We start from the raw sequence: 27,838 nt of genomic DNA, 5'->3' as shown, positions 1-27,838 counted from the left end.
CGCGGGCACCAGCCCTGAGCCCCACAGCTAGTGGTGAATCGTGCGGTACGTGACTACCTCCCCGTAAAGAGACTACCTGGTAACCCCTTGCAAGACAAACAGACCTGCTCCTGGACAAGACGGGCGGAGGGCACCGCAGTCAGCCGACAGCGGCCCAGGGAGAGAGAGCAGGTCGAGTCTGCAGGGAGGACCTGCCACAGGCCCGAGCCAGAGACAGCCACCGCCCAGGCGGCTCCCTGCGTCTCCCCAACAGGAGCAGCCCTGCTCACGCCCGGCCCGGCCACGGCCCCCTGAGAGAACAGACCTCACTGACCTGAGCAGAGGGGCATGCGGTGGCCGGGGGACAGCAGCTCAGGCTCGGGGAGCCCGCCCAGACCTGCGACCCACAATCCCATTCACCAGCCCTGGTCTGAGGCCAGGAGACAGGGTCCGAGGGCAGCAGCAGGTGGGACGCGGCCAGTGGGCCACTCGGTGCTCTGTGTAGACCTGTCCCTCCGCCCAGGGCCCCCGCACACAGTGGCCCGTCGCCGGGGACAGAAGCCTCCCTACGCCGCATCCTGGCTGCACTCAGACCACAGGCCGCTGACAGCTCGGCTGCAGCCCCAGGAACTGCGCCCCGACATCCCAGAGGCGCTGCCCGAGAACCAGGCGGGTCCCCCAAGGCTCCAGGAGCAAAGGATACGCGGCGTGCCCTCCGTGCGGCACACGAGGTAGAGGCAGGCGGCGATCACGTGGGTCATCTTGCGGCCGCGGGTCAGGTGCTTGCTCACGGCCATCTTGAAGAAGTTGAAGGCCGTGTCCAGGCAGTGCTGGTTCAGCTGCAGCTGGCTCCCCAGGTGGTGGATCTGGCGCCGGCCTGGGACACAGGCGACCAGTTACCGCTGGGCCCTGAGCCGAGCGCCGGCACCCGGCGGCCCTGCCCGCACCGTGCGCCCTCGCTGCGCGCTCCACTGAAACCTGACGCATCCCTGGAGGCAAACTCCCCGTGAATCCACGAGCCACCAAACACTGCTGTCCACGCAGCACGGGCCTGAGACCTCGGCCTGGCGGGGGTGGGCATCATGGCGGGCGAGCCTCCCTCAGTCCCTGACCTCAGGGTGCCGGGGCAGGGCTCCCGCAGCCCTGCAGGACACAGGCTCACGGCTTGGCACCCTCACCTCCCGCGCCATCCGGGCCAGGGCGCGAGCAGCGCCTGGTGCTTCGAGGCAGGGACGATCTGCGCACCCCCCTTCTGAGCAAGCCCCCCCCAGCCCGTAAGCTGCTGCCCCGCCCCCCACGAGAGGCCCTGCACGGCCCAGAACAGAGGCCAAGGCCCTGTGGGGCACGGTGAAGCTGCAGGGTGAAGAGCCGAGGCCTCACCGCTGGGGGGCCCTCCCCCCGCTGCACACCCGCCTGCACCCCAGGCCAAGCCGGTGAGAAGTGGGCTCCGCTCGGCCCACAGAAGACGACAAGCTGGTCCCGCTTTCTCTGGCGAGGGCTGTGGCTGTGGGAGGCGAAGGCTCTATCGTGTCCTCGTACTGTCTGGCTCGTGGCCACCCAACCCACCTGCACAAGCTGCTGACACTGACCTATCAGTGACCACCGCTCAAGGTGGGGACCTGGGGAGCAGCCCCGAGGAACCAGCCTGGCAGCTGGGGAAGAGCTGACTACCTGAGGGACCCAAGTCGCACCCCCACAGAGCCCCCACCCCACCTCACCACGCAGCACTGCTCCCTCGAGGCTGCCCCCAGTCGGGCTGGACCACACCGGGTGGGGTCACTTCCTGTCCCAGAGCTGACAGGACAGCGAGGCAGCAGAGCCCATCGCCAGCTCCTCACCAGCCCGTCACTGTGCTGGGGAGACACACGCAGCCAGCGCCGCGCCCAAGGCCAGGCGACAGAGCAGCTGAGGGGGACCCACTGAGGCCGGGCTCGCTGGGCAGATGTCTGGGGACTCGAAGCCCACGAGGCAGAGGTGTGCCCCGGGGGGCTCCCTCAGGCTGGGCTCCTCCCTACGTCCAGCCCCAGGCGGGTCGGGCTCCGTGACTGTGCCACCTCTTCCGTGCACTGAGGCCCCCGCTGCAGCCTCGCCGCGTGGAGCGTCGCTCCGAGGGTCTGGCACGTCCAGTGTGCGAGCCCGACCCCACGGCACATGAGCCCCCAAAGGGACCCGCGCCCCTGCCCTCACGCCCGCCCCGCCCCGAGCGAGCTGGGACTCAGGCGAGTGCCCGCACGACCGGCGGACTGGACTGGACGCCGCAGCCTATGCAGCTTCAATGGCACACGACGCCGTTACTAACACAAACCCGGCCACACCGACGCCCATCCGCCTGCGCGCTCCGGCCGGTACGTGTCCCATCCCCACGCACTGCCCACCAGAAGCCGCTACTGTGATCAGAGCCCGGCACCCAAAGCCAGCAGGTGCCCCAGGTGCGCTGTGGAAGCAAAGGGATCCATTTAACACGCGTGTTCGTGAGTTTAAGACGCGAGTTCATACAATATGAACTAACCATCATGAGTCACCAGCCGCTGGGGAACAGCGAGATGCAGGAAGAAAGGCCAAGTCGACAGTGGGCAGCTCACGGCAGCAGCTTTCAGAGCCTCAACACGCAGAAGACATGGCCTCACCGGAACCATGAACATGGGAAGTGAGAGCGTGGCCATGGGCTGGCTCACAGCAGAGAGGCCCAGGTGAGACCTGGCGGGGGAGGCGGGGCTGAGGGGGTCCAGGGAGGGTGGTGGCGTGATGGACCATCTCCCCATGTGGGTGCAGACTCTCAACCAGAGAAACCAGAAACAAAGAGGGCGGATCACACAGAGAAGCCAACGCCACAACCTGACAGAACAGGGGGGGCAGGGTGCCTGGGAGAGCCCAGCACCGGGCCGGGGGGCGGGGGGGGGGGGGGCAGCTGACGCCTGCGATGCCTCTGCTGGGACCCACAGCTGCGAGCCCAGCAAGTGCACAATGAGGCGCCTCCTCCCCTCTGCGTGGCCGGACGGGTGAGTGCTGACGGGGAGCAGAGGAGCCTGGAGGGATGCGGCCTGCGCCCCAGCACACCTAACGGGGTGAACAGGGGGGTGGGTGCCCCCCTTCGGGGGATGTCCCCCAAATCCACAGCAAACTCAGATGAGGAGCCTTCTTAGGCACCTGCCCAGGGCTCCTCGGAGAGACAGCACCGAGGGAGGAGAGGCCGCCGTGGGGATCGGTGCCGCTGGCCCGGGGGCGTGCATTAGGCAGCTCTCGCAGCTGCTGCAGTCCTGGATGTGTTCACACAAACACGACACCCCACAGAAGTCAAAGCACAAAGAGCCGTCTCAGCACCTGTGGGCGCAGCCAGAGCCCCGCTTGGAGGAAGGGGCAGCTTCCGTGCAAACCCCAGGAAGCTGGGGAGCTAAAGGCGCAGGTGGACAGCGGCCGGAGGCGGAGCCGGCCTGGGGAAGGCCGCACACACTGCCCTCGCAAGCCCGGCCGGCCGGTTAGAAACCATGGCACCCTGGCCCGGCAGCTGGTTAGAGCACCGTCCCCGGCGCGCCAGGCGGCAGGCTCAGTCTCTGTGAGCACCGACCAATGCCTAAGTGGAACCACAAATCGGTGCTCCTCTCTCCCTCCCTCACCCCCCTCGTTCTCTCGCTCTCACTCTCTCATCAATTAAAAAAAAGAAAACGGCCGCCGAGGCCAGGACTGAAAGGAGGAGCCGAGCACAAGCCGGGTCGGGGACATGCTGTGTCCCAACCTGCCCCGAATGAGTCGGACGACAAGGGACGAGCACGTCTCAGACGGGACGGAGCCCGGCCGGCGGGGCTCAGGGGTTAAGCGTCAACCTATGAACCAGGAGGTCAGTCAGGGCACAGGCCCGGGTTGCGGGCTTGATCCCCAGTGGGGAGCGTGCAGGAGGCAGCCAATCAGTGCTTCTCTCTCATCACTGATGTTTCTCTCTCCCTCTCCCTCTCCCTTTCTCTCTCTGAAATCAATACATATATATACACACACACACTGACAGGAAGAAACAGAAAACCTAAGTGGTCCTATTAAAATCTTATTAAAAATTGTGTTATCAGCCCAGTAGTTGAGTGTTGACCTATGAACCAGGAGGTCACGGTTTAATTCCTGGTCAGGGCACATGGCCGGGTTGCGGGCTCGATCCCCAGTGGGGAGCGTGCAGGAGGCAGCCGATCCATGATTCTCTCTCATCACTGATGTTTCTATCTCTCTCCCCTCTCCCTTCCTCTCTAAAATAAATAAAAAAATATTTTTTAAAAAAGAAAGTGAAAAGCCAAGCCATCAACCGGGAAAATTCAAAATAGTGCACCAGGCCCGCCGGTGAGGCTCAGCACTTGAGCATCGACCCAGGAAGCAAGTGGGCACCAGTTCGATTCCCAGTCGGGGCACTTGCCCAGGTTGCAGGAGGTAGTTGATCGATGATGTTTCTCTCTCATCGATCTTTCTATCTCTCTATCCCTCTCCCTTCCTCTCTAAAATATCAATAAAAACATATATTTTTTAAAAATATGTTCACCCTGCTGGTGGGAATGCAGACTGGTGCAACCACTGTGGAAAACAAAAACTTAAAAATGGAACTCCCATCTGACCCAGTAATCCCACTTCTAGGACCATATCCCAAGAAACCAGAAACACCACTCAGAAAGGACATATGCACCCCTCTGTTCACAGCAGCACAATGTACAAGACCTAAGATCTGGAAACAGCCTAAGGGCCCCACTTAGCAGATGAGTGGATTAGAAAACCATGGTACATCTATACAATGGAATACTATGCTGCCGTAAAAGAGAAGGAACTTTTACCATTTGCAACAGCACGGATGGCCCTGGGGAACATTATGCTAAGCAAAATAAGCCAGCCGGAGAAAGACAAATATCACGTGAGCTCACTCATTTGTGGAATATAATGAACAACGTAAACTGATGAACAAACATAGAGCCAGAGCAAAGCTATTTTAGAATATAATAGAAGTAATCCTGTTATTTGCAGATTTTTAATATTTCCTACAACTTTTGTGATATACTATGTTAGTATAGTTTTGGTAATATTATTATATTTGAAATCTTTTTTCTTGAAATATTAATGTTTATTGCATGTAACATATTTAAAACCATTTTTCTTGAAATATTTATTGCGTGTAACATTATTATATTTAAAAACGTTTTTCTTGAAATAGTAATGCTTATTGCGTGTAACATTATTATATTTAAAATCACTTTTTCTTTAAATAAATATTTAAAAAATATGTGCACCAACAAGGGACTCGAACCCAGGCTGTGGGAAGAACACCCACAAATCAGCAAGAGAAAGACAAGTCGGTCAGAAAGCTTGCGCGTCGGCCTGGCCGGAGCGGCTGGCTGGCTGGGCAGCGTCCTGTGCACATCAGGCTCCCGGCTGTGGGCCCGACCCCTGTGGGGCATGCAGGAGGCAGCCCATCGATGTTTCCAATCAGATCGATGCTTCTCTCTCTCCCTCCCTCTCTCTCTAAAACTATAAAATATAAAAATCTTAAAGAAACGCGTAACAACTTGTGCAGGGGAGGACGAGGGGTGAAAAGCCGGGCGACCAGGGATAGCGAAGCACAGCGGGGGGCGGGGGGCTGCACCCCTGGAGAGATGGTGACCAATGCCGCCACCCACTGCTCTGCACCCACGAGCGGCCCTGACGGCGCCCTCCACAGGGCAGGACAGGGAGTGCACCACGTGCTTTCACATCACGAGGCCTCACAGCAACCGGCCAGCCCCACTGGCACGGGCACCGGCGGACGTGCTCTGGGGTCCACTCTGCATCAGAAGCCAGAGGGCGCGGCCGAGACACCAGGGGCCCTCGGGCACGAGAGGCCCGACTCGCGCACCAGCGACCCTCCTGCCCACACGCCACCCCCAGAGGAGAGCAGCATCTGCCCAGGGAAAGGGAGAAGGCCCCAGAGGCCCGTGAGGAGGAAGCAGCGAGCTCGCACTCGAGTGGGGGGTCACGCTGACGCCAACACAGAGACCCGCGAGGAACCGCCCCCGTGGGGACCTGGCCCGGAACCGGCAGGAACGCCCGCACCAGGCCCCGGGCGAGGCCTCGCACAGCCGGGAGGGGACGTCCTTCGACGTGAGCGGCAATAGAGCCACCCCCTGGCCGCCTGTGCCCCTGCGGAGCACCCGGAAGAGGACCCGACGGCAGGCATGTCCTGCACGCCGGGCCGAAGCGCGACTGGAAGCTGAAGTCCCTGAGCTCTCACAGCCCCACAGGCGCCGGCGGCACCGGGGACCACGGGCGGGCTGGGCAGGCGGTCGGCTCCGTGGCGGAGCGCGGCCACACGACAGGCCCGTCCGCTGGTCTTCACAGAGAGCGGGAGGCAGTCTTCGCAGGAGGCCCCGGAGGGGGCGGTCCTGATGGCCTGGGGTTTCTCCCGGCAGGGGGACCTGCCCCCCACCCCGTGCCCCCCGCCCGCTGCTGGGCCCGGGAGTACCGTTCTGCAGGGTCTGGGCTCGCGACTCCTTCCCCAGGTTCACGTGGAAGCCTGCGCCCAGGGATGGGGCTTTGCCGGCACCTGGAAGGCAAAGCAGACCGTTAGCCCCACGGGGAGCAGAGCTGCCCCCCAGCCCTCGAGGCTCAAGTGTGTCCCTCCCGTGTGTCCCTCCCGTGTGTCCCTCCCGTGTGTCCCTCCTGTGTGTCCCTCCCGTGCGTCCCTCCCGTGCGTGGTCACAGCAGCCGCGCCCCCTCCAGCCGAGTGCAGTCCTGGGCAGGGGGCGCACTGGGTGTGCCAATGGTCACCACAGACTCAGTGTCCTCCAGAAGGAGCAGGGCCAGCGGGGTGCCCGCCCCCTCGGCTGGGACCCTGGCCGCTTCGCGCCTGCGGCTGAGACCTTTTCTAACTTTCTGACACCGGCCGCGCTCACTCAGTCACATGACCAGGACAGGCCTCTGACTGGGACAGTCCCCGTGTGGCCTGTGTTTCCAGCAGCCCCCAATTTTAATTTTAGGGGAAAAAACCACCCCACTCTTCTAATTGACTGGTATGTGCTTTTGACAAGTGAGAATAACACTGCATCCCTGAAGCCCCACCCCCAGGCACTGGGCACCAGGGGCCTAGCTCCCGGCCACCTCCCTGCTCACACACAGGCACCGCGGAGACTGAGACGCTGCGTGAGTTGGGGGGCGGGGGTCAGTGTAATGTTAAGTGCCATCTCCCAGCCTGGCTCCACCCCCACACGCTCCAAAGCCCAGAGAGGGACGCCCGAGGCTCCCGAACAGGCCCACCCTGCCCTCCCTACCTCACCTCCCTCTCCCTGACCCTCCACCCCCAGACGCCCTTGCACTGCCGGGCCTGCTCCTGTTTCTGTGTGTCCCCTGCTCTCCTGTGGGCTGCCCGTCCCCTGCTCTGGCTCCACCTGCTCTGGGAGCTGCCTCCTAAGTCCTGCTCCTCCTGCACAAGCACACATGTGCACACACACGCACTACACACGTGCATACAGGCCTGCACACGTGTCTACAGGTATGCACACAAGTGCTCTCTGTGCATGGCCTCAGAGCATCTCCCTGACCCGCCCCCTCCCCGAGGAAGGTCAGTGGCAGCTGGGAGGGAGGGCCTGCCTGCGAAGCAACCTGTATCTTTTACTCACAAGCACCCCCCCCCCCGGGATTTGTTTACAACAGATAAAGACTGGAAAGCACTCAAGGACCAGGAAGCTGGACCCCCTCCGGCCCAGACATGATATTCTCGCCCTTCAGACGCGCTTCACCCTACCCCAGCCGTGGGCAAACTACTGAAAAAAAAGACTGAATAAAACTATTGAAAAAAAAGACCGTCCCCTTTTATGTAATGATTTTACTTTGAATTTATATTAGTTCACACAAACACTCCATCCATGCTTCTGTTCCGGCCTCCGGTCCAGTTTAAGAACCCATTGTGGCCCTCGAGTCAAAACGTTTGCCCACCCCTGCCCTGCCCTCTACTTCGCCCCCATGTGCGTTTCTATAACAAGATCCGGTGACAGAAGCGCCAACAGGCTGGAGGGAGCCGGCAGAGGCACGGGACTTGGGCAGTGAGGCCACGCCCGCCCCCTTGTGGGCAGCAGGGGAGGGGCCTGCCTCCTCTGGGAGCCCAGTGCTGGGCACGGAGCGCTGGGCCCACAGCTAGCAACACCCCACCCCCGCGAGAATAAGAGCGGCAGGGCCGCACCCGAGGGCCGCACACAGCACGCACGGCTTCCCTTGTACCGCCTGACTGGAAGGGAGGCGGGGGTGCAGCGGGGCGGCCCCGGAAGGGAGGCACTCAGGGGCCCGCAGTGCCCTAGACACTGACGAGACCACGGGAGCCGCCAATGAGTGAGCCGCCAGAGGCGGCGGCAGCATCACAGCCAGGAGCTCAGACCCAGCCACCAGGCCATCTGTCCCAGGGGAGCCCCTCATGGTGGGCACATGCCAGGTGGCGGTGGCAGAGGGACGCCACCTGCTGGCACCCCTGCAGGGCGGGCAGCAAGCCTTTCTCATCCACTAGTGGGGGGTCATCCACCACAGACGTGTGGCCCTCATTACTCATACCTGGGAGACCTCTAGGACTTAGAGACCCTGTGGCTGTGGAAACCATGGCAGGCTTCCAGGAGGAGGGGTCCCTGAGGAAGCAGAGCCAGTTGCTGAGTGAAGCTCCCGGGCCGGGTGCGTCACCAACCCCAGGGGGACACCAGGAAGCACTGCTGTCCCGAGGCCCTCACTTGCCAGCACGGCCCGCGGCAGCGCCCGCCACACGGAGCCACCCCCCGCGCCCGCTGGGAGGCCTGCTCTGCCCGCTCGGCGCCCACGGTCCCAACACACACGGCGTGTCCCGCCCGGCCCTTCCTCAGGACCCGTGAGGCCCCCGCCGCCCACTCCGCCCCTGCCTGGCCACCTGGCCTCCCTGGGCACCGCGCCTTCAGCACCCGGCCTCCTGGCCCCTCACCGGCGGCTGCCCAGCCGCTGAGGCACTCGGCCCGGGCGTCCCCACTCGGCGAGGCGCTGTGCGCGCGTCCAGCCCGGGCCCTGGACTCACATCGGCTGGTCCCGAGCACCTTCCAGGAAGTGGGGCCTGGGGCCTCGCAGCAAGGCCCAGACGCAGAGCACCGGGCGCTCCCAGGAGCCCGGCCAGGAGCCTGGGCGCTGGTGCTGATTGGCATGTTCTGGGCTAAACCCCTGAACCAACTGCCCACTCGGCTCTCAAAGAATGAGCAGGAGCCGAAACCAGTTTGGCTCAGTGGATAGAGCGTCGGCCTGCAGAGAGGTCCCAGGTTCGATTCCGGTCAAGGGCATGTACCTGGGTTGTGGGCACGTCCCCGGTGGGAGATGTGCAGGAGGCAGCTGATCGATGTTTCTCTCTCATCGATGTTTCTAGCTCTCTATCTCTCTCCCTTCCTCTCTATAAAAAAAAAAAAAAAAATCAATAAAATATATTAAAAAAAAAGAATGAGCAGGAGCCCGGGAGCCCGGGAGCTGCCCGACCGTCACCCAGAAAGAACAGGCGTCGGGGAGGCAGGGACAGAAGGGGAAAGCCAACGAAAGCCAAGCCAGTTCTCTGAAAAGCGCAATAAAGCTGATAAACTTCTCAAACAAGAGACGGGGGGGGGGGGGGGGGGGGGCGCACACCGGGCGGAAAGGAAAGGGACATCGGCGCAGACCCAGCAGGCCCACACCTCCACCTGCGGCGCTCCGGCCGCTCCGACCACACCCCCCAGGAGGCAGAGACCATCTAACCCTTAACGGCAACTCAACGACTGAAGAAATGGACCTGCAGGTGAAAACCTCTGGCAGAACCTCCAGGCCCGAGGCTGCACTGTGACCTCGACCACACAGTCCAGGAGAAAACCACCGCCTCCCCCATCTCCTCCAGACAGAACGGAAGGGCCTTCCCCAGCGATCCCAGAGGCCCGTGACCTGACACCAAAGCCAAAGACGGTGCAGGAAACCACAGACCAGTGGTCCACACGAATATAACACAAACCCCAACAGAGTAGGAGCAAATCCAGCCCCGCTGGCGAGGCTCAGAGGTGAGCGTCGGCCCAGGAACCAGGAGGTCACGGTTCGATTCCCGGTCAGGCCCAGGCCCAGGTTGCAGGCTCAATCCCAGTGGGGGGTGTGCAGGAGGCAGCCGATCCATGATGTTTCTCTCTCTCTCTCCCCACTTCCTCTCTCTCTAAAAATCAATAAAAAATATATTTAAATGTATATATTAGCAAATCTATCCAGCAACTCATACACAGAATGATACCCCATGACCATGTGTGTTTACCCCAGAAAACCATGACTGTATCAGTTGGTAACAGAAAAATTATCTAACAAAATTCAACATCCACTCATGATAAACTCTCAGCAAATCAGGAGAAGAGAAGGTCCTTAACTTTACAAATAAAGAACAGGTACCCAGCCCTGGCCCGGTAGCTCAAACGGTTAGAGCATTGTCCCAGTACGCCAAGGCTGAGGGTTCGACCCTCGGTCACAGCACATACAAGAATCAACCAAGGAACGCACAAATAAGTGGAACAACAAAGCCATGTTTCTCCCTCCCCCCCCCTCCCCCAATAATTTTAAAAGAAGAACAGGGACCAACACCCTAGGTAACATTATGCTGCACGGGGGGAGACCACGCTCTCCAGATTACAGAGGGCAGGCAGTCTGCTCTAAGGCAAGAAAGAGAAACAAAAGGAAGAAGTAAAACATCCACTATTTAGAGACAAAGTGGTTGCCTCCATAGAAAACAGAGCTGGAAGCCTAGCGTGGTCAACAACAGGAACCAACCATATTTCTATACACTGGCAATAAACGTGGAATGAAAATTTAAAAAGTTTTGACAATGTTGACAGAACATTGACAATAGTTCTGCCCGGACCTTAGGGTCATACCGAAAGAATGCACAGGAACCCTAGCTGGTGTGGCTCAGTGGACAGAGCACCGGCCTGGGGACTGAGGGGTCCCGGGTTCGATTGCGGTCAAGGGCACCTGCCAGTGTTGCAGGCTCCATCCCCAGGAGGGGGCGTGCAGGAGGCAGCCGAGCCATGATTCTCATCGTTGATGTCTCTCTCTCCCTCCCTTCCTCTCTGACATCAATGAAAATATATTTTAAAAAGAAGGGTGCACAGGAGCTCTACGCTGAAACACAGATGCCACGGCGCAGAGGAACCTACCTGTGAGCCAGAGGGCTGTGCCCACGGCCTGGAGCACAGCACAGTAACAAGGCCAAACTGCCCCACGTGGCTCAGTGGCCGAACAGCAACCTGCGCCCAGGAGCCAGAGGTTCGACTCCGGGTCAGGGCACAGGCCCAGGTTGTGGGCTCCACCCCGTGTGGGGGGGACAGGAGGCAGCCGATCCATGATTCCCTCTCTCCCTCTCCTTCCTCTCTGAAACCAATAAAAATATATGTTTTAAAACCAGTTCATGTCTATTTGCAAACACACACTTATCCGAAGGTTTGGTGGGAAGGACCCACAGCAGCTCACAGCACCGGGAAGAGGGCGAAGTTGGAGGACTCGGCCGGCCACTTCCGGACTCGCGACAAACGCGCGAGGCAGGGCTGTAAGCCAAGGGGCTGCACGGGACCGAGGGGACAGACGGGCCCAGCGGCCACGGCCACGGGAGCCGAGGCAGGTCCCGAGAGGACAGTCCGCAGCGCTGGACGCTGGGAGGGCGCCACCCACAGACTGGGCCTCCCCACACCACACCTGAGTGAAGCCGCCGCGGGTCTAACGCAGAACACACACGACACGTCGCGGAAGGAAACGACACTCTAGGGAGAAAACCACCAGACTGCACAAAAATGTCACCTGTCGGCCAGGCCGGTGCCCAGCGGTGAGCTCGCCTACCAACCAGCAGGTCGCCAGCTGGCTCCCTGCCCGCTGCGGGCTCCCTCCCGGTGTGGGCGCCGCAGCAGCCAGTCAGGCGCTGATCCATTTTCTCTCTCAGATCAATAAGGAAAAATGTGAAACTTTTAGTCAAGATGTTAACCTCCTGCTCTGCAAATCGCATCGCCAACAGCGGGTTTTTAACCAGAACTCGTAAAGACCGTTCAAAGCTCAACGGCAGCAAAACCAACAAAAATTCACAGAGAATCGGCCAAGAGCCGGACAGACGGAGTGGGCGGCCGCTGAACATCCCAGGCATCAGGGAAACGCGCTCTCCCCCGGGGCACCGGGGGGGGGGGGGGGGGGGGGGTGCGGCCACAGGAGCCGGGACTCAGTGTGCGGGAGCCGGGGCTCGGTGTGCGGGAGCCGGGGGTCGGTGTGCGGGAGCCGGGGGTCGGTGTGCGGGAGCCGGGGGTCGGTGTGCGGGGAGCCGGGGCTCGGTGTGCGGGGAGCCGGGGCTCGGTGTGCGGGGAGCCGGGGCTCGGTGTGCGGGGACCCGGGGCTCGGTGTGCGGGAGCCGGGGGTCGGTGTGCGGGAGCCGGGGGTCGGTGTGCGGGAGCCGGGGCTTGGTGTGCGGGAGCCGGGGGTCGGTGTGCGGGGAGCCGGGGGTCGGTGTGCGGGAGCCGGGGGTCGGTGTGCGGGAGCCGGGGGGGGGTCGGTGTGCGGGAGCCGGGGGGGGGTCGGTGTGCGGGAGCCGGGGGTCGGTGTGCGGGAGCCGGGGGGGTCAGTGTGCGGGAGCCGGGGGTCGGTGTGCGGGAGCCGGGGGTCGGTGTGCGGGAGCCGGGGGTCGGTGTGCGGGGAGCCGGGGGTCGGTGTGCGGGAGCCGGGGGTCGGTGTGCGGGAGCCTGGGGGGTCGGTGTGCGGGAGCCGGGGGTCAGTGTGCGGGGAGCCGGGGATCAGTGTGCGGGGAGGTGCGAGCCGGGGGTCGGTGTGCGGGAGCCGGGGATCAGTGTGCGGGGAGGTGCGAGCCGGGGGTCAGTGTGCGGGAGCCGGGGGTCAGTGTGCGGGAGCCGGGGGGTCAGTGTGCGGGAGCCGGGGGGTCAGTGTGCGGGAGCCCGGGGGTCAGTGTGCGGGAGCCGGGGGGTCAGTGTGCGGGAGCCGGGGGTCAGTGTGCGGGGAGGTGCGAGCCGGGGGTCAGTGTGCGGGAGCCGGGGATCAGTGTGCGGGGAGGTGCGAGCCGGGGGTCAGTGTGCGGGAGCCGGGGATCAGTGTGCGGGAGCCGGGGGGTCAGTGTGCGGGAGCCCGGGGGTCAGTGTGCGGGAGCCGGGGATCAGTGTGCGGGGAGGTGCGAGCCGGGGGTCAGTGTGCGGGAGCCGGGGATCAGTGTGCGGGGAGGTGCGAGCCGGGGGTCAGTGTGCGGGAGCCGGGGATCAGTGTGCGGGGAGGTGCGAGCCGGGGGTCAGTGTGCGGGAGCCGGGGATCAGTGTGCGGGGAGGTGCGAGCCGGGGGTCAGTGTGCGGGAGCCGGGGATCAGTGTGCGGGGAGGTGCGAGCCGGGGGTCAGTGTGCGGGAGCCGGGGATCAGTGTGCGGGGAGGTGCGAGCCGGGGGTCAGTGTGCGGGAGCCGGGGATCAGTGTGCGGGGAGGTGCGAGCCGGGGGTCAGTGTGCGGGAGCCGGGGTCAGTGTGCGGGAGCCCGGGGGTCAGTGTGCGGGAGCCGGGGGTCAGTGTGCGGGGAGCCGGGGATCAGTGTGCGGGGAGGTGCGAGCCGGGGGTCAGTGTGCGGGAGCCCGGGGGTCAGTGTGCGGGAGCCGGGGGTCAGTGTGCGGGGAGCCGGGGATCAGTGTGCGGGGAGGTGCGAGCCGGGGGTCAGTGTGCGGGAGCCTGGGGGTCAGTGTGCGGGAGCCTGGGGGTCAGTGTGCGGGAGCCGGGGGGGTCGGTGTGCGGGAGCCCGGGGGTCAGTGTGCGGGAGCCCGGGGGTCAGTGTGCGGGAGCCCGGGGGTCAGTGTGCGGGAGCCCGGGGGTCAGTGTGCGGGGAGCCGGGGATCAGTGTGCGGGGAGGTGCGAGCCGGGGGTCAGTGTGCGGGGAGCCGGGGATCAGTGTGCGGAGAGGTGCGAGCCGGGGGTCAGTGTGCGGGGAGCCGGGGATCAGTGTGCGGGAGCCCGGGGGTCAGTGTGCGGGAGCCGGGGGGGTCAGTGTGCGGGAGCCCGGGGGTCAGTGTGCGGGAGCCGGGGGGGTCGGTGTGCGGGAGCAGGGGGGTCGGTGTGCGGGAAGTGAGGGAGCAGCTGCCCGCCACCCCGCCCCTGGGAAGCACCGCGGGGAGAGAACCGTCCGCCCACAGGAACCCGCCACGATGCTGTCGGCAGCCCCATTCGCAGCACCCACCCCGGCGCCCGGCTTAGTTTCCTGCCACCAGCGGTGCCCGGACCCGACGGGCGCTGCCCAGCCAGACCCAGCGCCGGCAGCGCCACCTCCTGGGCGAGCCTCCGAGGCCCCCCGCGGGCACAGACGCCTCCCCAGGGTGGCGAACCGTCCATCCGGTCCCCGACGCGGGCACGACCGGGGGCGGGCGCGCTCCGCGGTGGCCCGGGGGTGGGAGGGCGACACCGCGGCGGCCTCGGCGGCCGGGGCCTGAGTCCACGCGGGGCCGGCTCCCAGCGGAGCCCGCGGGGGCGCGCGGTGGTCTCGGGGCGGACGCTCCGCCCCCCGGGTTGGAAATTCCGTTAGGACCCCCAGATCGCGCCGCAGAGCTCGCGGCTCCCCCGCCCCGCCCCGGACCTACCGTCCAGCGACACGAACTGGCCCACGGCCGACGAGCCGCCGCCGCTGTTCTCCACGAACTGCACCTCGGACACGATGATGTTGTCCTCGAGCACCGAGCCGCAGCCGGTGCACACGGCGTCGCCGCGCGCGGCATCCAGCTCGATGTCGGTGCCGCCGCAGCCGCGGCACACGCGGCCCGTCATGCCGGCGGCTCCGCGGGCCCGGCCCGCCGCTCCCGCCGCTCGGCCCGCCGCTCCCGCCGCTCGGCCCGCCGCTCCCGCCGCTGCGCCCGTGCCCAGACTCTCGCGAGGCTTCTTCCGCCGCCGCGCCCGCCGATTCGCAGCGGCAGATTCGCCGCACCGTCAGCAACGGCCGCGCCTGCAGGACAGAGAGGCACTGGCGCCGAGACTGAGGAGACGCGACGACTCGAACCCGCGACCTCGGAGCCCCAGCGCGGCCACCGTCCAAACACCGCGAACTAGCAGACCTCGCGGCGGCGCGACGGCCTCGGGAGGAGGGGCGGGGCCTGGGTGGGAGCGCGGCCTGTGATTGGACGGGGATCTGGAGTCGGGGCCCGGGGCGGGACCAGAGTGATGGGCGGGGCCTTGGTGTGAGCGCGGCCCGTGACTGGACGGGAATCTGGAGGGAGGCGTGGCCCGGGCCGGGACCAGAGAGGTGGGCGTGGCCTGGGGAGCCTGAAGCGGTGGGCGAGCCGTTAGTGGTGAGCGCGGCCCGTGACTGGACCGGGAGCTGTGGGCGGGGCCAGGGGCGGGGCCAGAGTGGTGGGCGGGGCCCCGGACGGGCTTTGACAAGCGGAGCATCTGTGCTGGCCGCGGCCACAGGGCTCTCCCGGGCTCCGCGAGCTGTTCCTGTCGCGTCCCTGCACCCCCATGCGCCCCGGTCCCTGTTGTCTGTCCCCACAGGACTCCGCCACCTGCGGTCACCCGTGACAGTTACATGTCGTGTCCCCCCACCCACGCTGGCCATTCTCAGGGGTCCCAACACCCTTGACGGCCCTGGGAATAACCCTAAAAAGAAACGTGCAAGGCTGCATTTTTTAAAGACTTTGAATCTTAGCCATAGTTGCTGACGGGAGCTTAAACTAAATCAGAAAACTGGCAAACTTGTAAATACAGGAACTCCGCACGACTCGGCCGTAAAGTCGATTGAACCCCCATCGTAGGACAACGAGATTTTCGGAGAACTCGATGAGCTGGTCCTGAAGTCGAGGGAAGAGATACTCCCCTACACGCGAGAACATTCTAAAGGACAACGGAGGCCCGGCTGGGTGGCCCAGTGGTTGAATCTCGAACCATGAACTAGGAGATCAGTGTTCGATTCTAAGCCAAGGAAAGGGCACATGCCCGGGTTGCAGGCTCGATCCCCAGTAGGGGGTGCGCAGGAGGCAGGCGATTGGTGATGATCATCATTGATGTTTCTATAGACGCTCCCTTTCTCTCTCTGAAATCAGTGAAAACATATTAAATAAATAAGTAAATAAATAAATAAGGAAAACTCAAGAGGAGCACCAGGTGGGCACCACGCTGGTGGCCCTGCAGCAATGCAGGCAGGGAGTTGTGGGGAGCAGGGAGCCACACTGGGAGGGGGTGGGTGGTGGGGGGTTGGAGGGGGCTGGGGAGCTACCCGCAGCGCCAAGAGGTGCCACCGGGATGAGGACAGTAAGAGAGGGTGTGGGGAGCTGGACCGGCATCCGAGTGTGGCATGGCCAAGCTCCCCAGCTGCCTTGGGAGGCGGGGCGCCGGTGGGAGCAGCTGGGCGGCTGGAGGGAGGGGAGGGGCGGGAGTGGCCTAGGACAGAGCCCGAGGCTGGCGGCCAATGTGTTGGGCACTTTAAAGACCCCGTTCCGCTGCCCTCTTGCTTCCATCACTTCATTGTGTCGTTTTATTGCACTTTGAAGATAATGTACCTATTTTTCCCCTCTGGATGCTTTTAAAACTTCTATTTTCAGCAGTTTGGCTAGGATGTTCCTACGTGATTTCCTGTTACTTACGCTAATTGTGTGGCTTCTGCAGGGCTCTCTCCCCCTCCTCTCCCTGGATTCCGAGGGCACCTGTGTTAGGTGTTTACCACATCCCCAACGCCTCCTCCTCTGTCTTTTCGCCTTTTCCCCTCCATGCTGCCATCTGGGTGTTTGTTTGTTTGTCTTTTAAATATTTTTTATTTATTCTTATTGATCTCAGAGAGGAAGGGAGAGGGAGAGAGAGATAGAAACATCCATGATGAGAGAGAATCATGGACCGGCTGCCTCCTGCACGCCCCACACCGGGGATGGAGCCCGCAACCCGGGCATGTGCCCTCACTGGGAATCGAACCGTGACCTCCTGGTTCATAGGTCAATGCTCAACCACTGAGCCACACCAGCCGGGCTTGTGGTTTTATTTAAACAACTTTATTGAGGCCTCACCGACACACAAAAACTGCCCGGATTAAAATGTATAATTTATAAGTTTCCCCTTTGAAGTCTCCTTGGACCCAACGGTCATTGGATAAACGCACATAGAGCTTATCAAATGAGCCAAATGCTCCTCCTGTCCCTCTCACGCTCACATTGCTAACATCGGTCATTCTTGTCTTGTCTCTTTATTTTCCCCATCAGCCTAGAAGTTTATCCATTCTACTGACCTTCCTAGATGGTTTGGCTCAATGGATAGAGCATCGGTCTACAGCCTGAAGGGTCCCAGGTTCGAATCCAGTTCTCTCTCATCATTGATGTTTTTGTCTCTCTCTCCCTCTCCCTACTCTGAAATCAATTATATATATGTTTTTTATTTTTTTTAAAGAACCTCATTTGGTTTATTGGTTTTTCTACTTCTTTTTTTTTTTTTTTAATCCTCACCCGAGGATATTTTTCCCATTGATCTTTAGAGAGAGAGAGAGTGGAAGGGAGGGAGAAAGGGGAGAGAGAGAGAAAGAGAGAGAAACATCGATATGAGAGACACACATCAATTGGTTGCCTCCCGCACGTGCCCTGACCAGGACCAGGGATCAAACCTGCAGCCAGGTACCTGCCCTTGACTGGGAATCGAACCTGTGACCCTTTGATCCATGTGCTGACACTTTACCCACTGAGCCAAAGCAGCCAGGACTACTGGTTTTCTTCTTTTTCCTGTTTCCTCTTTCACTGATTTCCATTCTGATTTTATCATGTTTTTCCTTCTGCCTAATGAGGGTTTTTGCGTTTTGATAATCCTCACCCGAAGATATTTTTTCCATTGATTTTCAGACAGGGTGAAAGGGAGGGACGGAGGGAGGGGGAGAGAAACATCGATGTGAGAGACACACGTCAATTGGTTGCCTCTGCATGCACCCCACTGGGGCGAGGGATGAAACCTGCAACCCAGGTAGGTGCCCTTGACTGGGAAACAAACCCACAACCCTTCAGTGTGCGGTCTGACTCTCTAACCACTGAGCAACCACCCAGGGCCTAATTAGGGTTTAATTTTCCCTTCTAGTTTGTAAGGTGGGAGATGTCAGGGTGAATCTTGCTCTTTGCAGCACCTGGAAGTTTCCTGTGCGACTTGGTTGTTTAACAGCCGAATCCCCACACCGCCCGCCGCACTGACACACTCCTGTGTGTGTGTGTGTGTGTGTGTGTGTGTGTGTGTGTGTGTGTGTTGCTTTCTGTTCTTAATCTCCCCTTCAGAATTTTCTCTTTTTTTAATATATTTTTATTGATTTCAGAGAGGAAGGGAGAGGGAGAGATAGAAACATCAATGATGAGAGAATCACTGATCAGCTGCCTCCTGCACGCCCCCCACTGGGGATGGAGCCTGCAACCCGGGCCTGTGCTCTGACCGGGAACCGAACCCCTGAGCCCCGCCAGCCGGGCTCCCCTGCGGAATTTTCTTTCTCCCGAGGGACGGCAGTCTCTGCACCGGAGCTGGTTTCCACTCCTCTCTGCTCCTCCTCCCCAACCCAAGTGGCGGCCAAGTCCTGCGAGGCCACCTGCCCAGCGGTCCTTGCCCCCTCCCACTCCACCTCACAGCACCCGCCAGGCCAGGCCTGGGCGTGGGCGTGGGCCCAGACCCCGTGGCCTTCCCACCTGTGACCAGAAGCCCTGTCTGTGCCCCTCACAGCGGACGCAAATCTTTGAAAAGTGCCCTGCGGCCGGGTCTCCGAGGGCCGGAAAGTGCGCAACCCTCCCACCTCCTCTGGTGCCAGCGCACGGCCCGCCTTCGAGCACCACTACCCTCCGTTGACGGAAGGTGACCAGAATCACTTTTGCGAATTGTAAGATGTGGCTCAGTGGTTGAGCGTCGACCCACAAACCAGGGGGTCATGGTTCGATTCCCCATCAGGGCTCCTGCCCGGGTTTCGGGCTCCATCCCCAGGGTGGGGGGTGCAGGAGGCAGCCGGTCCATGATTCTCCCTCATCATTGATGTTTCTCTCCCTCTCCCTCTCCCTTCCTCTCTTAAACCAATAAAACAAGTAAGTAAATACAAAGAGAGGAAACCCCAGGGAAGCCAGGAACCGCGTCCGTGTCCACGTCCCTGTGAACAGCACTGAGGTTGGACCCGCCACGGGCTTCTGCGCGGTGACTCCCCGCGAGCGTCCTCTGCTGGCTTCTGTTGCTCCTCTTCTCTCTCTTCCAACACTGCGCTTGTGCGCTGGCTCATTGCGACACCATTCTCGTCGTGGGAAGCACAGAGACGTATCCAACACAAAGGTGCCCCTTGTTCCGGGCTCACCGCGGCTGGGGGAGCGCCAGGCCCCTCCTCGGCACATTCTTCCTGAGCCAGGGTGTCACACGGCCACTCACAGGGAGACTGGCCCGGCTGGGTGTCACACGGCCACTCACAGGGAGACTGGCCGTGCTCCGCGGGTGGGTGTGCCATCGGCTCATCTTCTGCCCCGGACATCCCTTTGCTTACATTTTGCTGCTTGCAATGCTGCACTCACCTGTCCCCACATCCCTGCGGGCCTTCCTGATTCCTCCTGCAGGATCCGCCGGGCCGAGGGCTGCTCCGGGTCCCAGCCCTTGGAGTGCCACCCTGAGCCTCACCTGCACGGGGGAGGAGCAGGGCGCAGGCCAGCCGCGAGGTGCACGGTGTTCTGACCCGAGGCCCGCGTCAGCCTGTACTGGCCTATGTCAGCATCTCCTCTTCTGTGTGTTTTTTTTTTTTTTAAAAAGAGTTTTTATTGCCCAGCTGGTGTGCTCAGTGGTTGAGTGTCGACCTATGAACCAGGAGGTCCATCCCCAATAGGGGGCGTGCAAGAGGCAGCCGATCAATGATTCTCTCTCCTCATTGATGTTCCTATCTCTCCCTTCCTCTCTGAAATCAATAAAAAAATACTTAAAAAAAGAGTTTTTATTGATTTCTCGAGAGATAGAGAGGAAAGGAGAGGGAGAGAGAGAGAGAGAAACATGGATCTGTCAGCGGCCCCCTGCACGCCCTCTCCCGGGCACTGAGCCAGAAGCCAGGGCCTGTGCCCTGACTAGGGAATCGAACCAGCAACCTTTCAGTGCCCAACCAACCGAACCGCATCGGCCACGGCTACGTCAGCCATTTTCAGCCTGTGTCTCCCCCCGCCCCCAAATTTTTAAACACTCAATACCTGTCTATTTAGTCAGGGGCACTGATCTCTTTTCCTTAGATTGTCAAATTAAAAAGCGATAACAGCCAGCCGTAGCCGGTTTGGCTCCGTGGATAGAGCGTCAGCCTGTGGACTGAAGGGTCCCGGGTTGGATTCTGGTTGAGGACACATGCCCAAATTGTGGGCTCGATCCCCAGTAGGGAGCGTGCAGGAGGCAGCTGATCAATGATTCTCTGTCATCATTGATATTTCTATCTCTCTCTTCCTCCTCCCTTCCTCTCTGAAATAAAGGGAAAAAAATATTAAAAACAACAAAAACCAAAAACCAAACGCTGCTCCATGTGGAACCACACAGATACGACCCAGAAATACAGCTGAGCCACTGGCTGATCCAAAATTAGGATGACCTGGCGGTGGACCTGGTGGCCGACAGAGGCTACTGTCTGCGAAGACGTGGAGTCTGGGCGGCTGCGCCTGGGGTGCCCGCCTCGCTCCCCATCCATGGGCCGTCAGCTTAGGCCTTGGGGAGCGGAGCCGGCTCCCTGGTGGGGATTTGAACTTGTGCGGTTGGATGCAGCTGTACCTCCGGGAGTGTGTGTGTGTGGGGGGGGGGGGGGGCAGGGAGGGCGGAGGGCGCTGCCCCACAGTCTGAGGAGGGATAAACCACTACACAACTGTGCTGCCTCTGCCCTTCTTTGTTTCAGAGCCTCTGCTTTGTTCCGGGAAAGGGAACTGCGTTCCGTGCTTTTTAAAAAACCACTTTCCTGGCCCTGAAAGGGTTTGTTTGCAGGAGATAAGCACCCAGAGACGCTAACCCTCACGGCGCCCACTGCAGGGTCAGAGGCAGCCGGCAGGAGTCCGAGAGCCAAGTTCTCCTGCGATGAGCCCCCTGGGTCTTGCCCTTGAGAAGTGTGTCCATAAACAGAACAGTAAATCAAGCGGCGCCTCGTTGGCCAATTTCCGTGGTGCAAATACTCCCACCCGGGCCAGCCTCCAGCTGCCAGTGCCGGGTCCCTGAGTGCGGAGCCCCCATGCAGACACCACAGGCGGGAAGACCTCAAGGGCACAGAGCGTCGGAAATGCCCTAAACCCGTTAGGAAGAGGGCTGTGTGCCTACTGCCGTTGCTTTTTATCGGATGGTAATTGCTCATTTGATTTGCAATAGTGGATGTGCAATGCGGGGTCGTGTCTTTTGCAGGTTTTTCTGATTGTTGGCGTGTAAGAGTCATTCTGCCTTAAAAGCCAGTCTTTGATGTCTGCGGCCGTTTCCCCCAGTTTTGCTGACCCGGGGCCTCCTCGTCCAGGATGAGGAACGATTTTTCCAACTTTTAGAGATTTTATAGTTTCATATTTCATGATTACATTTCTGCTCCATCTGGAATTTATTTTGGTATAAGGAGTGAAGTAAAGATTCAGCTAAAAAAAAAAGAAAGAAAAAAGTCTAGCCCTGGCTGGTGTGGCTGGGCGTCGTCCCATGAACCAAAAGGTTTCCAGTTCGATTCCCGGTCCGGTCCGGGCGCTTGACCGGGTTGGGGGCTCCGTGCCTGGTAGGGAGGGGGCAGGAGGCAGCTGATGACGGTTTGCTCTCACATGGGTTGCTCTTTCTCCCTCTCCCTTCCTCTCTCTCTCAAAATCAATTTTTTTTTTTTAAATCTTTAAAGAAAAAGAAGTCGAACCTGTTGTCCCAATACCATGTTCTGGGGGAACCTGTCCTCCCCCTCACGGTGGCCTTGCAGCTCGCACCATGCGCCCTCAGCGCTGCCCGCTCCGGGGACGTGGTGACTCCCACCTCATGGCAGACGCGGCCCGTCCTCTTCCTCTGTGGCAAGCGCGTCCAGTTCATGTGCTCGGTTTTCTGTAAACATCTGAGAACTCCTGGACCGTTTCCAAATTAGCACTTGGATGAAAATCACAGCTGAGCCCGCCAGGGTGGCTCAGTGGTCGAGCATCGACCCGTGAACCAGGAGCTTACGGTTCGATTCCCGGTCAGGGCACATACATGCCTGGGTTTCAGGCTCGATCCCCAGGGTGGGGCGTGCAGGAGGCAGCCGATGAATGATTCCCTCTCATGGTTGATGTTTCTACCTCTCTCTCCCTCTCCCTTCCTCTCTGACATCAATAAAAATATATATATTTTTTAAAAATCGTAGCTCAGGTACAGGGGAGAAGAGTGAGTAAACCTAGGGAGGGATTTAACATTTCCTATCGTCTTGCGTTGGATCCCAGGTGTTTTGTTTTCTGTTTCTGTTGCAAACAGCATCTCCTCTTGCACCTGACTTACCGCCGCCCGCTGGTGGTGGGAGTGGTGGGCGCCCCGCCTCTGGCTCAGCATCTCCTTGGGGAGGCTTTCCTCATTCATTTGGAAGACCGACCACTCCTGCTACCCCGTCTCCCAGCGCCCCGGTGGCCCCGCCTCCTGTGCTGGCCAGGCCTGTGTGAGTCACAGCTGTGAGGAGGCCCCTGCATGCTGCCCCCTCCTCCCAGTCTCCCCGATACCTGCCTCCAGTGGGCGGTGCCACCGGTGTCTCCTGTCAGTATGATTATTCACATGCCCATTAAAGACATGTCCCCTGCCCCTGGCATGGCGTGCCTCACCCTTTCCCCTTTCCCCTTTCCCCTCCCCATTGTCCCTCACACCCTCTTCACTTCACACTCTCACCCATTCTAGCTGCCAGCCTGCTGACTCTTCCTCCCAAACCCATCCCACCTGCCTCCCCGCTTCCCGACCTCCGCCTCTGTCCACACCTCCCTCTCCCCTTCTTTCTTTCTTTTTAGCCTCACCTGAGGATATTTCTTTCCCATTGATTTTTAGAGAAAGTAGAAGGGAGAGGGAGAGACAGAGAGAAATACCAATATGAGAGAGACACATCGATTGGTCGCCTCCCGCATGCCCCGGACCTGCGCCCGGAGCCTGCAACCGAGGTACGTGCCCTTGACCAGAATGGAACCCAGGACCCTTCAATCCACAGGCCGGTGCTCTATCCACTGAGCCAGGCCAGCTGGGGACGCACTTCCTGCCGTGGAAACAGTGTCTCCTCCCCTTGGGAATCCACAGCACCTGCAGGAGCAGAGTCGTGACCCTGACTGTGCAGGTGGGCTCCGCCCTGCACACCTCCGCGGGAAATCTGAGGCTTTAATTCACTTACTCGTAAAAACACGGCTGGAAAGGGGCACGCCGACCCCTGAGCAAAGGCTTTCAAGGTGCTCTCCTGGGACCCCAGGGCTCTGGATAGCACTCCCCTCTGGCTTCCAGCCCAACCACACCCAGCCACCCCGTTGTCCAGGGGGTTCCTCTTTTTTTTTAAAAAAAATATTTTTATTGATCAGAGAGGAAGGGAGAGGGAGAGTTAGAAACATCAATGATGAGAGAGAATTGTTGATTGGCTGCCCCCTGCACGTCCCCTACTGGGAATCAAGCCCGCAACCCGGGTATGTGCCCTTGACCGGAATCGAACGTTGGACCCTTCAGTCCGCAGTCTGACGCTGTATCCACCGAGCCAAACCAGCCAGGGCCAGGGGGGTTCCTCTTGAAGTAAGTTCCTGCTTTAAAGATACAGCCCCCAGAAGGACCAGGTGTGCTCCACGCATTCGGGGGGTGTCACCCATGCCAGGCTCACCGGGAGGGTGTCCTCCTGCCGCCACGGCACCCGCCTGGGACCCGCGTCCACCGAAGGAGGATGAACACAGTCACTTTCAAACTCAGAAGGTGACCAGGCACGCAAGAGGTTCCGGCCAAAAACACACCTCCGGCCACCAGAGCGGCGTCTGTCCGCGTGGGGCGTTTGGAAAAGAGAGGGCCCCCACCTCACCACCACCATGTTGGTGCCCACATGGTCCCAGCTGAAACAAACAAACACACGCCTTGAACACGTGTCTCTGTGTCTGCGTCCCCGCCTCGCCCAGAGTTTATCATTTATTTAATGTTTTTGAAATGTGTTTTTGTTGATTTCAGAGTGAGGAAGGGAGAGGGAGAGAGAGAGAAACATCAATGATGAGAGAGAGAATCATGGATCGGCTGCTCCTGCGTGGCCCCTGCCACCCGGGCCTGGCCGGGAATTGAACCTCGACCTCCTGAGTCATGGGTTCAGGCTCAGCCACTGAGCCACACCAGCCAGGCAAGCGTTTCAGCGTTTTCACCGTCGTGGTGACCTGGGCGGGGGGCTGGGGGGCTGGGGGGCTCTGGGCCGGACTGTGTGCCGCCACCTCCCTGGCTGCTCCCGGTGGCAGGTGCCTAACTCCTGTGCCTGTTTCCCCAACAGTCAAATGGGGATGGGACCCGGCGGCTGTGGCGGGACAGGCTCCCAAGGGTGCCTGGTGCGGAGGAGCCCCCCAGCTCCACGGGGGTGTCAGGCCCCCGTGTGCACGGCTTAGTCACCCCGACTTCCTCACGTGACCCCCGGTTGTTGTCCTCCTTGCCAGGGGGCGACGCTGGGGACACAGACACAGCGCCAGGCGGCCCGGTCATCTGCCCGCGCTGTCTGTCGATGGGTGTGTGTCCCCCGCTGTCACCCACAGCAGCCCGTCCTCGCCAAGGGCTGCCACCCTCCCCCTGAACGCCCCGTCTTGTAGGTACAAGACCCACAGGTGCCAGGGGCAGGAGCAGCCCTGTAAGACAACACCCCGTCAGCTGGCCGAGCGGCACAGCCCCCCAGGCTGTCAGCTGCGCCCCCAAAGGGACAGGCACACGTGGGAGACACAGCTCCTCTTGTTCTCTCCCGAGCGCGCCCTTGGCTTGGAGCAGCCGCAGCTGTTTTCCGCTCCAGATAGCGGGTTACAGCTGGAGGCCGGAGGGGGGTCCTTGCGGGGGGTTGGGGGTGGGGGGGGGGACTGCAGGAGCCCTGGGGGCCGTGGGAGCACGTGGATTTGGTTCATTTCAGCAAAACTATTGGAGACCACAGGACGCACAGGGCGGGGAGAAGAGCAGCGGTGTGATGCGGGGAGCTCTCCCCAAATCTCAGCCCCTGGCCACTGACCAGACCCGCCAGGGCTGGGGGAGGGGACTCCTCGGCCCCCAGACCCAGCTGTCGGTTCCGGGACCTTTCCCCTGCCCGACCTGTGGGCCGGGTAGCAGCTCCGCCCACCGCCCCCTGCTAGCCTGGGTCCCCAAGTTCACTGGGGGCCCCCCCGGCCAGGCCTGCCCTGCACCCAGACATTTCTCTCGTCTTCGGTGAAACACGCAGAAAAGGCGCCGCTGGATAATGAGGCGGCTCCGGCCCAAAAGGAACCGGAGGGGATTCACGGGGCTCAGTTCCACCCCCCCCCCAGCAGGAGCGGGAGCTGGGGGGGGGGGTGCCCCAGGGCTCCGCACGCGGAAACCCCTCCGGGGGCGGGGCTGTGGGCGGACGACCCAGGTCCTCCCGCTGCTCCGCGTCCCCCCGCCGCCCGCCAGGCCTCGTGGGGGACCGGAGGGGCCCGGCAGTCTGGGGGCTCGTGGGAGAGACGGGACAGGAGGGCACGGCGGGCTCCGGGACGCGCAGAACCCGGGCTGGTGCCTGGGGACGAAGACTGCTCCGGGGGGAGGTGGGGGGCTGCCCGGCCCTGGGTCTGGGAAGCGCGCTAGGTGGGCGCCCCCGCGGGAGGACCGGAGTCCCGCTCAGCCCATCCGCCGCTCCCGGGGGGCGGGGCGGGGCGGGGCGTGGGGCGGGGCCTGTGCGCAGGCGCGGGCGCGCGCTCCCGCGGGGGCGGGTGGGGTCCTCGCGCGGCGCCGGCGGGGCGGGTGTGCGCTCACCTCACTTCCGGGGGGCGCCCGCGGGCCGTGATTGGGCCTGAGGTGCGAGCGCGCGCCCGCCTAGCCAATCGGCGGCGCCTGCGGCGCGCGGTCCCAGCCCCGGGGGCGCGCGGCGCGGTCCCGCCGGCGGGGGCGCGCGAAGCGGGGCGGGGCGGCTGCACTTGGTCGCCGCCCGCGGGCCCGTCCGCCGCCCGCCCGGCCGTCCCAGCCGCCCAACCGCCATGTGACCGCGCCACCGCCCTCCGCCCCGGCCCGCCCGCCGCCCGCCGCCGCGCGTCCGCGGCCCGGCCGCAGCTCCAGACCGCCGAGGAGCGGGGGGCCGGCGCCATGGCCGAGCGGGGCCGCCTGGGCCTGGCCGGCGCGCCCGCCGCCCTCAACACGCCGGTGCCCATGAACCTGTTCGCCACCTGGGAGGTGGACGGCTCCAGCCCCAGCTGCGTGCCCAGGTACGCCGCCGCCCTGCCCACGCTTTGTTCCCGCGCGCACCTGCCGGCCACCGGGGCCCCCGCCCGGGGCCGGCCACCGGGACCTCGCGCCGGGGCCCCCACCCGGGGCCTCCCCCCGGGACCTCCGTCTGGGAACTCCCGGGACCTGGCGCGCGGGCCGGGGCGTCTGCGCCCCTTTGTGGACACACGCGTCCCTGCGAGGCGCCCCCGAGCGCGGAGGTGCCCCAGGGCCGTCTCCCAGGCTGTCCGGGGCGCTCACCTGGTGGGTGCCCAGGGATGGGGTGGGCGCTGGAGGAGCTGACCCAGGCCGTCTCCTCCCCACCGGGTACCACGGATTCCTTTTCCATCCAGCCGCACTGTGAGGTCTGAGTGGCCTGGGAGTGACCCCCAGGGCACCCTGTCCAGAGGACACCCAGACCTGGGGCCGCCATCGTGTGCCTTCACCAGCACATCCTTCATCCGCCGCGGTCCTGGGGTCGGGGGTCCCCCCGCACTTGCACTGTGCCTGGTAATCTGGGGCCGGCTGCCTGGACATGTCCCTGCCCTTTGCAGCCTGCGGTTAGGATCCCGTCGCAAAGACACTCCCGTCCCACCTGGGGGAAGCCCCTCGCCCAGTGGTCACAGCTGGACCAGGCTTGTCTGCGGGCCAGCCCCACTCCGCTCCGCTCCCAGCTCCTCCGTTTCAGCTTCAGCTCTGCTGTTTCCTCCCGATGGTGGCTCCTGCTGATGAAACTCCAGGCTGGTGGGGAGACAAGCGCTTGCACCAGGGCTGGCTCTGGAATGGCCAGCGGGCTGCCGGGGCCGCAGGGAGGAGCGTTTGGAGGGGGGGGGACCTACTGGGGGAGCTCCGGAGTGCCATCCAGGCCCAGGACGCGGCTGGCGTCGCCCCTCAGTGGGTCTTGCGGAGTGAGGCGTTGGGGGTGCAGAGGGCTCCCCCACCCCCTAGAGCTCAGGGCCCGGCTGTGCTAGTGGGCAGGGTGGGCCTCGAAGCCAAGCTCCGGAGTTTCTCCCCGGCCTGGACTCCTCTCCTTTTCCTGTCTTGGAAGTTGCCCCAGCGCTGGGCCCCACAGCCCGGGGTCATCCTGGACCCTCCCCACCCCCCAGCTTCTCCTGCCTGCCCCCCTGCATGGTCACCAGCACCCCTGGGCCTTTTATGCTCTCCTCGTCCATGCTCGCCTCCTCCTGGCCACGTGTCCCCAGACTCCGTGCAGAGCGCAGGCTGCCTGGCCGCGTGTCTAGTAGCTTCCCGGGCTCCATGACAGACCACAGACTCGTACCTGGGCCTTTGGCGGCGGGGGGTGGGGGGGTGCAGGAGAGGCCGGCGCGGCGTGGGGGGCTGTCCCCCCGGAGCTGCAGTAGGAGCCCACTTGGCCTGTGTGCGGGGCTGTGGGGTCTTGGCTGGATGGCACGGGTGTCGGGGAGCTGCCATCGGTGGTCAGAGTAGGGGGCCCTCCCTGTCCCGAGCGCGTGTCCTGGCCAGGCTGGGCTGAGCTGTGCTCCGCGGGGCCTTATGGGAAAGGGGTCAGATTTTCTCTGCTCTCGGTTTTGCCCGATCTCTACGTTTCTG

At 62.2% G+C, this 27,838-nt stretch overlaps 2 protein-coding genes across 9 annotated transcripts in view; one reads left to right on the top strand and one right to left on the bottom strand.

The window, feature by feature from the left end:
* The window catches only part of BRF1 (BRF1 RNA polymerase III transcription initiation factor subunit), a 40,032-nt gene extending 25,148 nt beyond the window's left edge, over positions 1–14,884 (bottom strand). For all 3 annotated transcript variants that reach the window (XR_009451337.1, XM_059684640.1, XM_059684652.1), the window contains exons 1-3: positions 14,560–14,884; positions 6,440–6,520; positions 683–856 (exon numbers count right to left, since the gene is read on the bottom strand). Coding sequence is in view for 2 of the 3 variants with exons in the window: in XM_059684640.1 (XP_059540623.1) it covers positions 683–856; positions 6,440–6,520; positions 14,560–14,743 (439 nt within the window). In the remaining variant the exon portion in view is untranslated. The remainder of the gene's footprint in view (positions 1–682; positions 857–6,439; positions 6,521–14,559) is intronic.
* Positions 14,885–25,862: 10,978 nt separating this feature from the next.
* PACS2 (phosphofurin acidic cluster sorting protein 2) overlaps positions 25,863–27,838 on the top strand; it is a 31,178-nt gene continuing 29,202 nt past the window's right edge. For 2 of the 6 annotated variants that reach the window (XM_059684610.1, XM_059684592.1), the window contains exon 1: positions 25,863–26,271. In XM_059684610.1, the coding sequence (XP_059540593.1) occupies positions 26,153–26,271 (119 nt within the window). In that variant the 5' untranslated portion in view covers positions 25,863–26,152. The remainder of the gene's footprint in view (positions 26,272–27,838) is intronic. The other 4 variants (XM_059684603.1, XM_059684582.1, XM_059684630.1 and 1 more) reach the window with 3 other exon arrangements.

The sequence above is a fragment of the Myotis daubentonii genome, chromosome 1 (assembly GCF_963259705.1).
Source record: "Myotis daubentonii chromosome 1, mMyoDau2.1, whole genome shotgun sequence".
Classification (NCBI taxonomy): domain Eukaryota; kingdom Metazoa; phylum Chordata; class Mammalia; order Chiroptera; family Vespertilionidae; genus Myotis; species Myotis daubentonii.
This window is presented reverse-complemented; position numbering and strand designations above follow the sequence as displayed.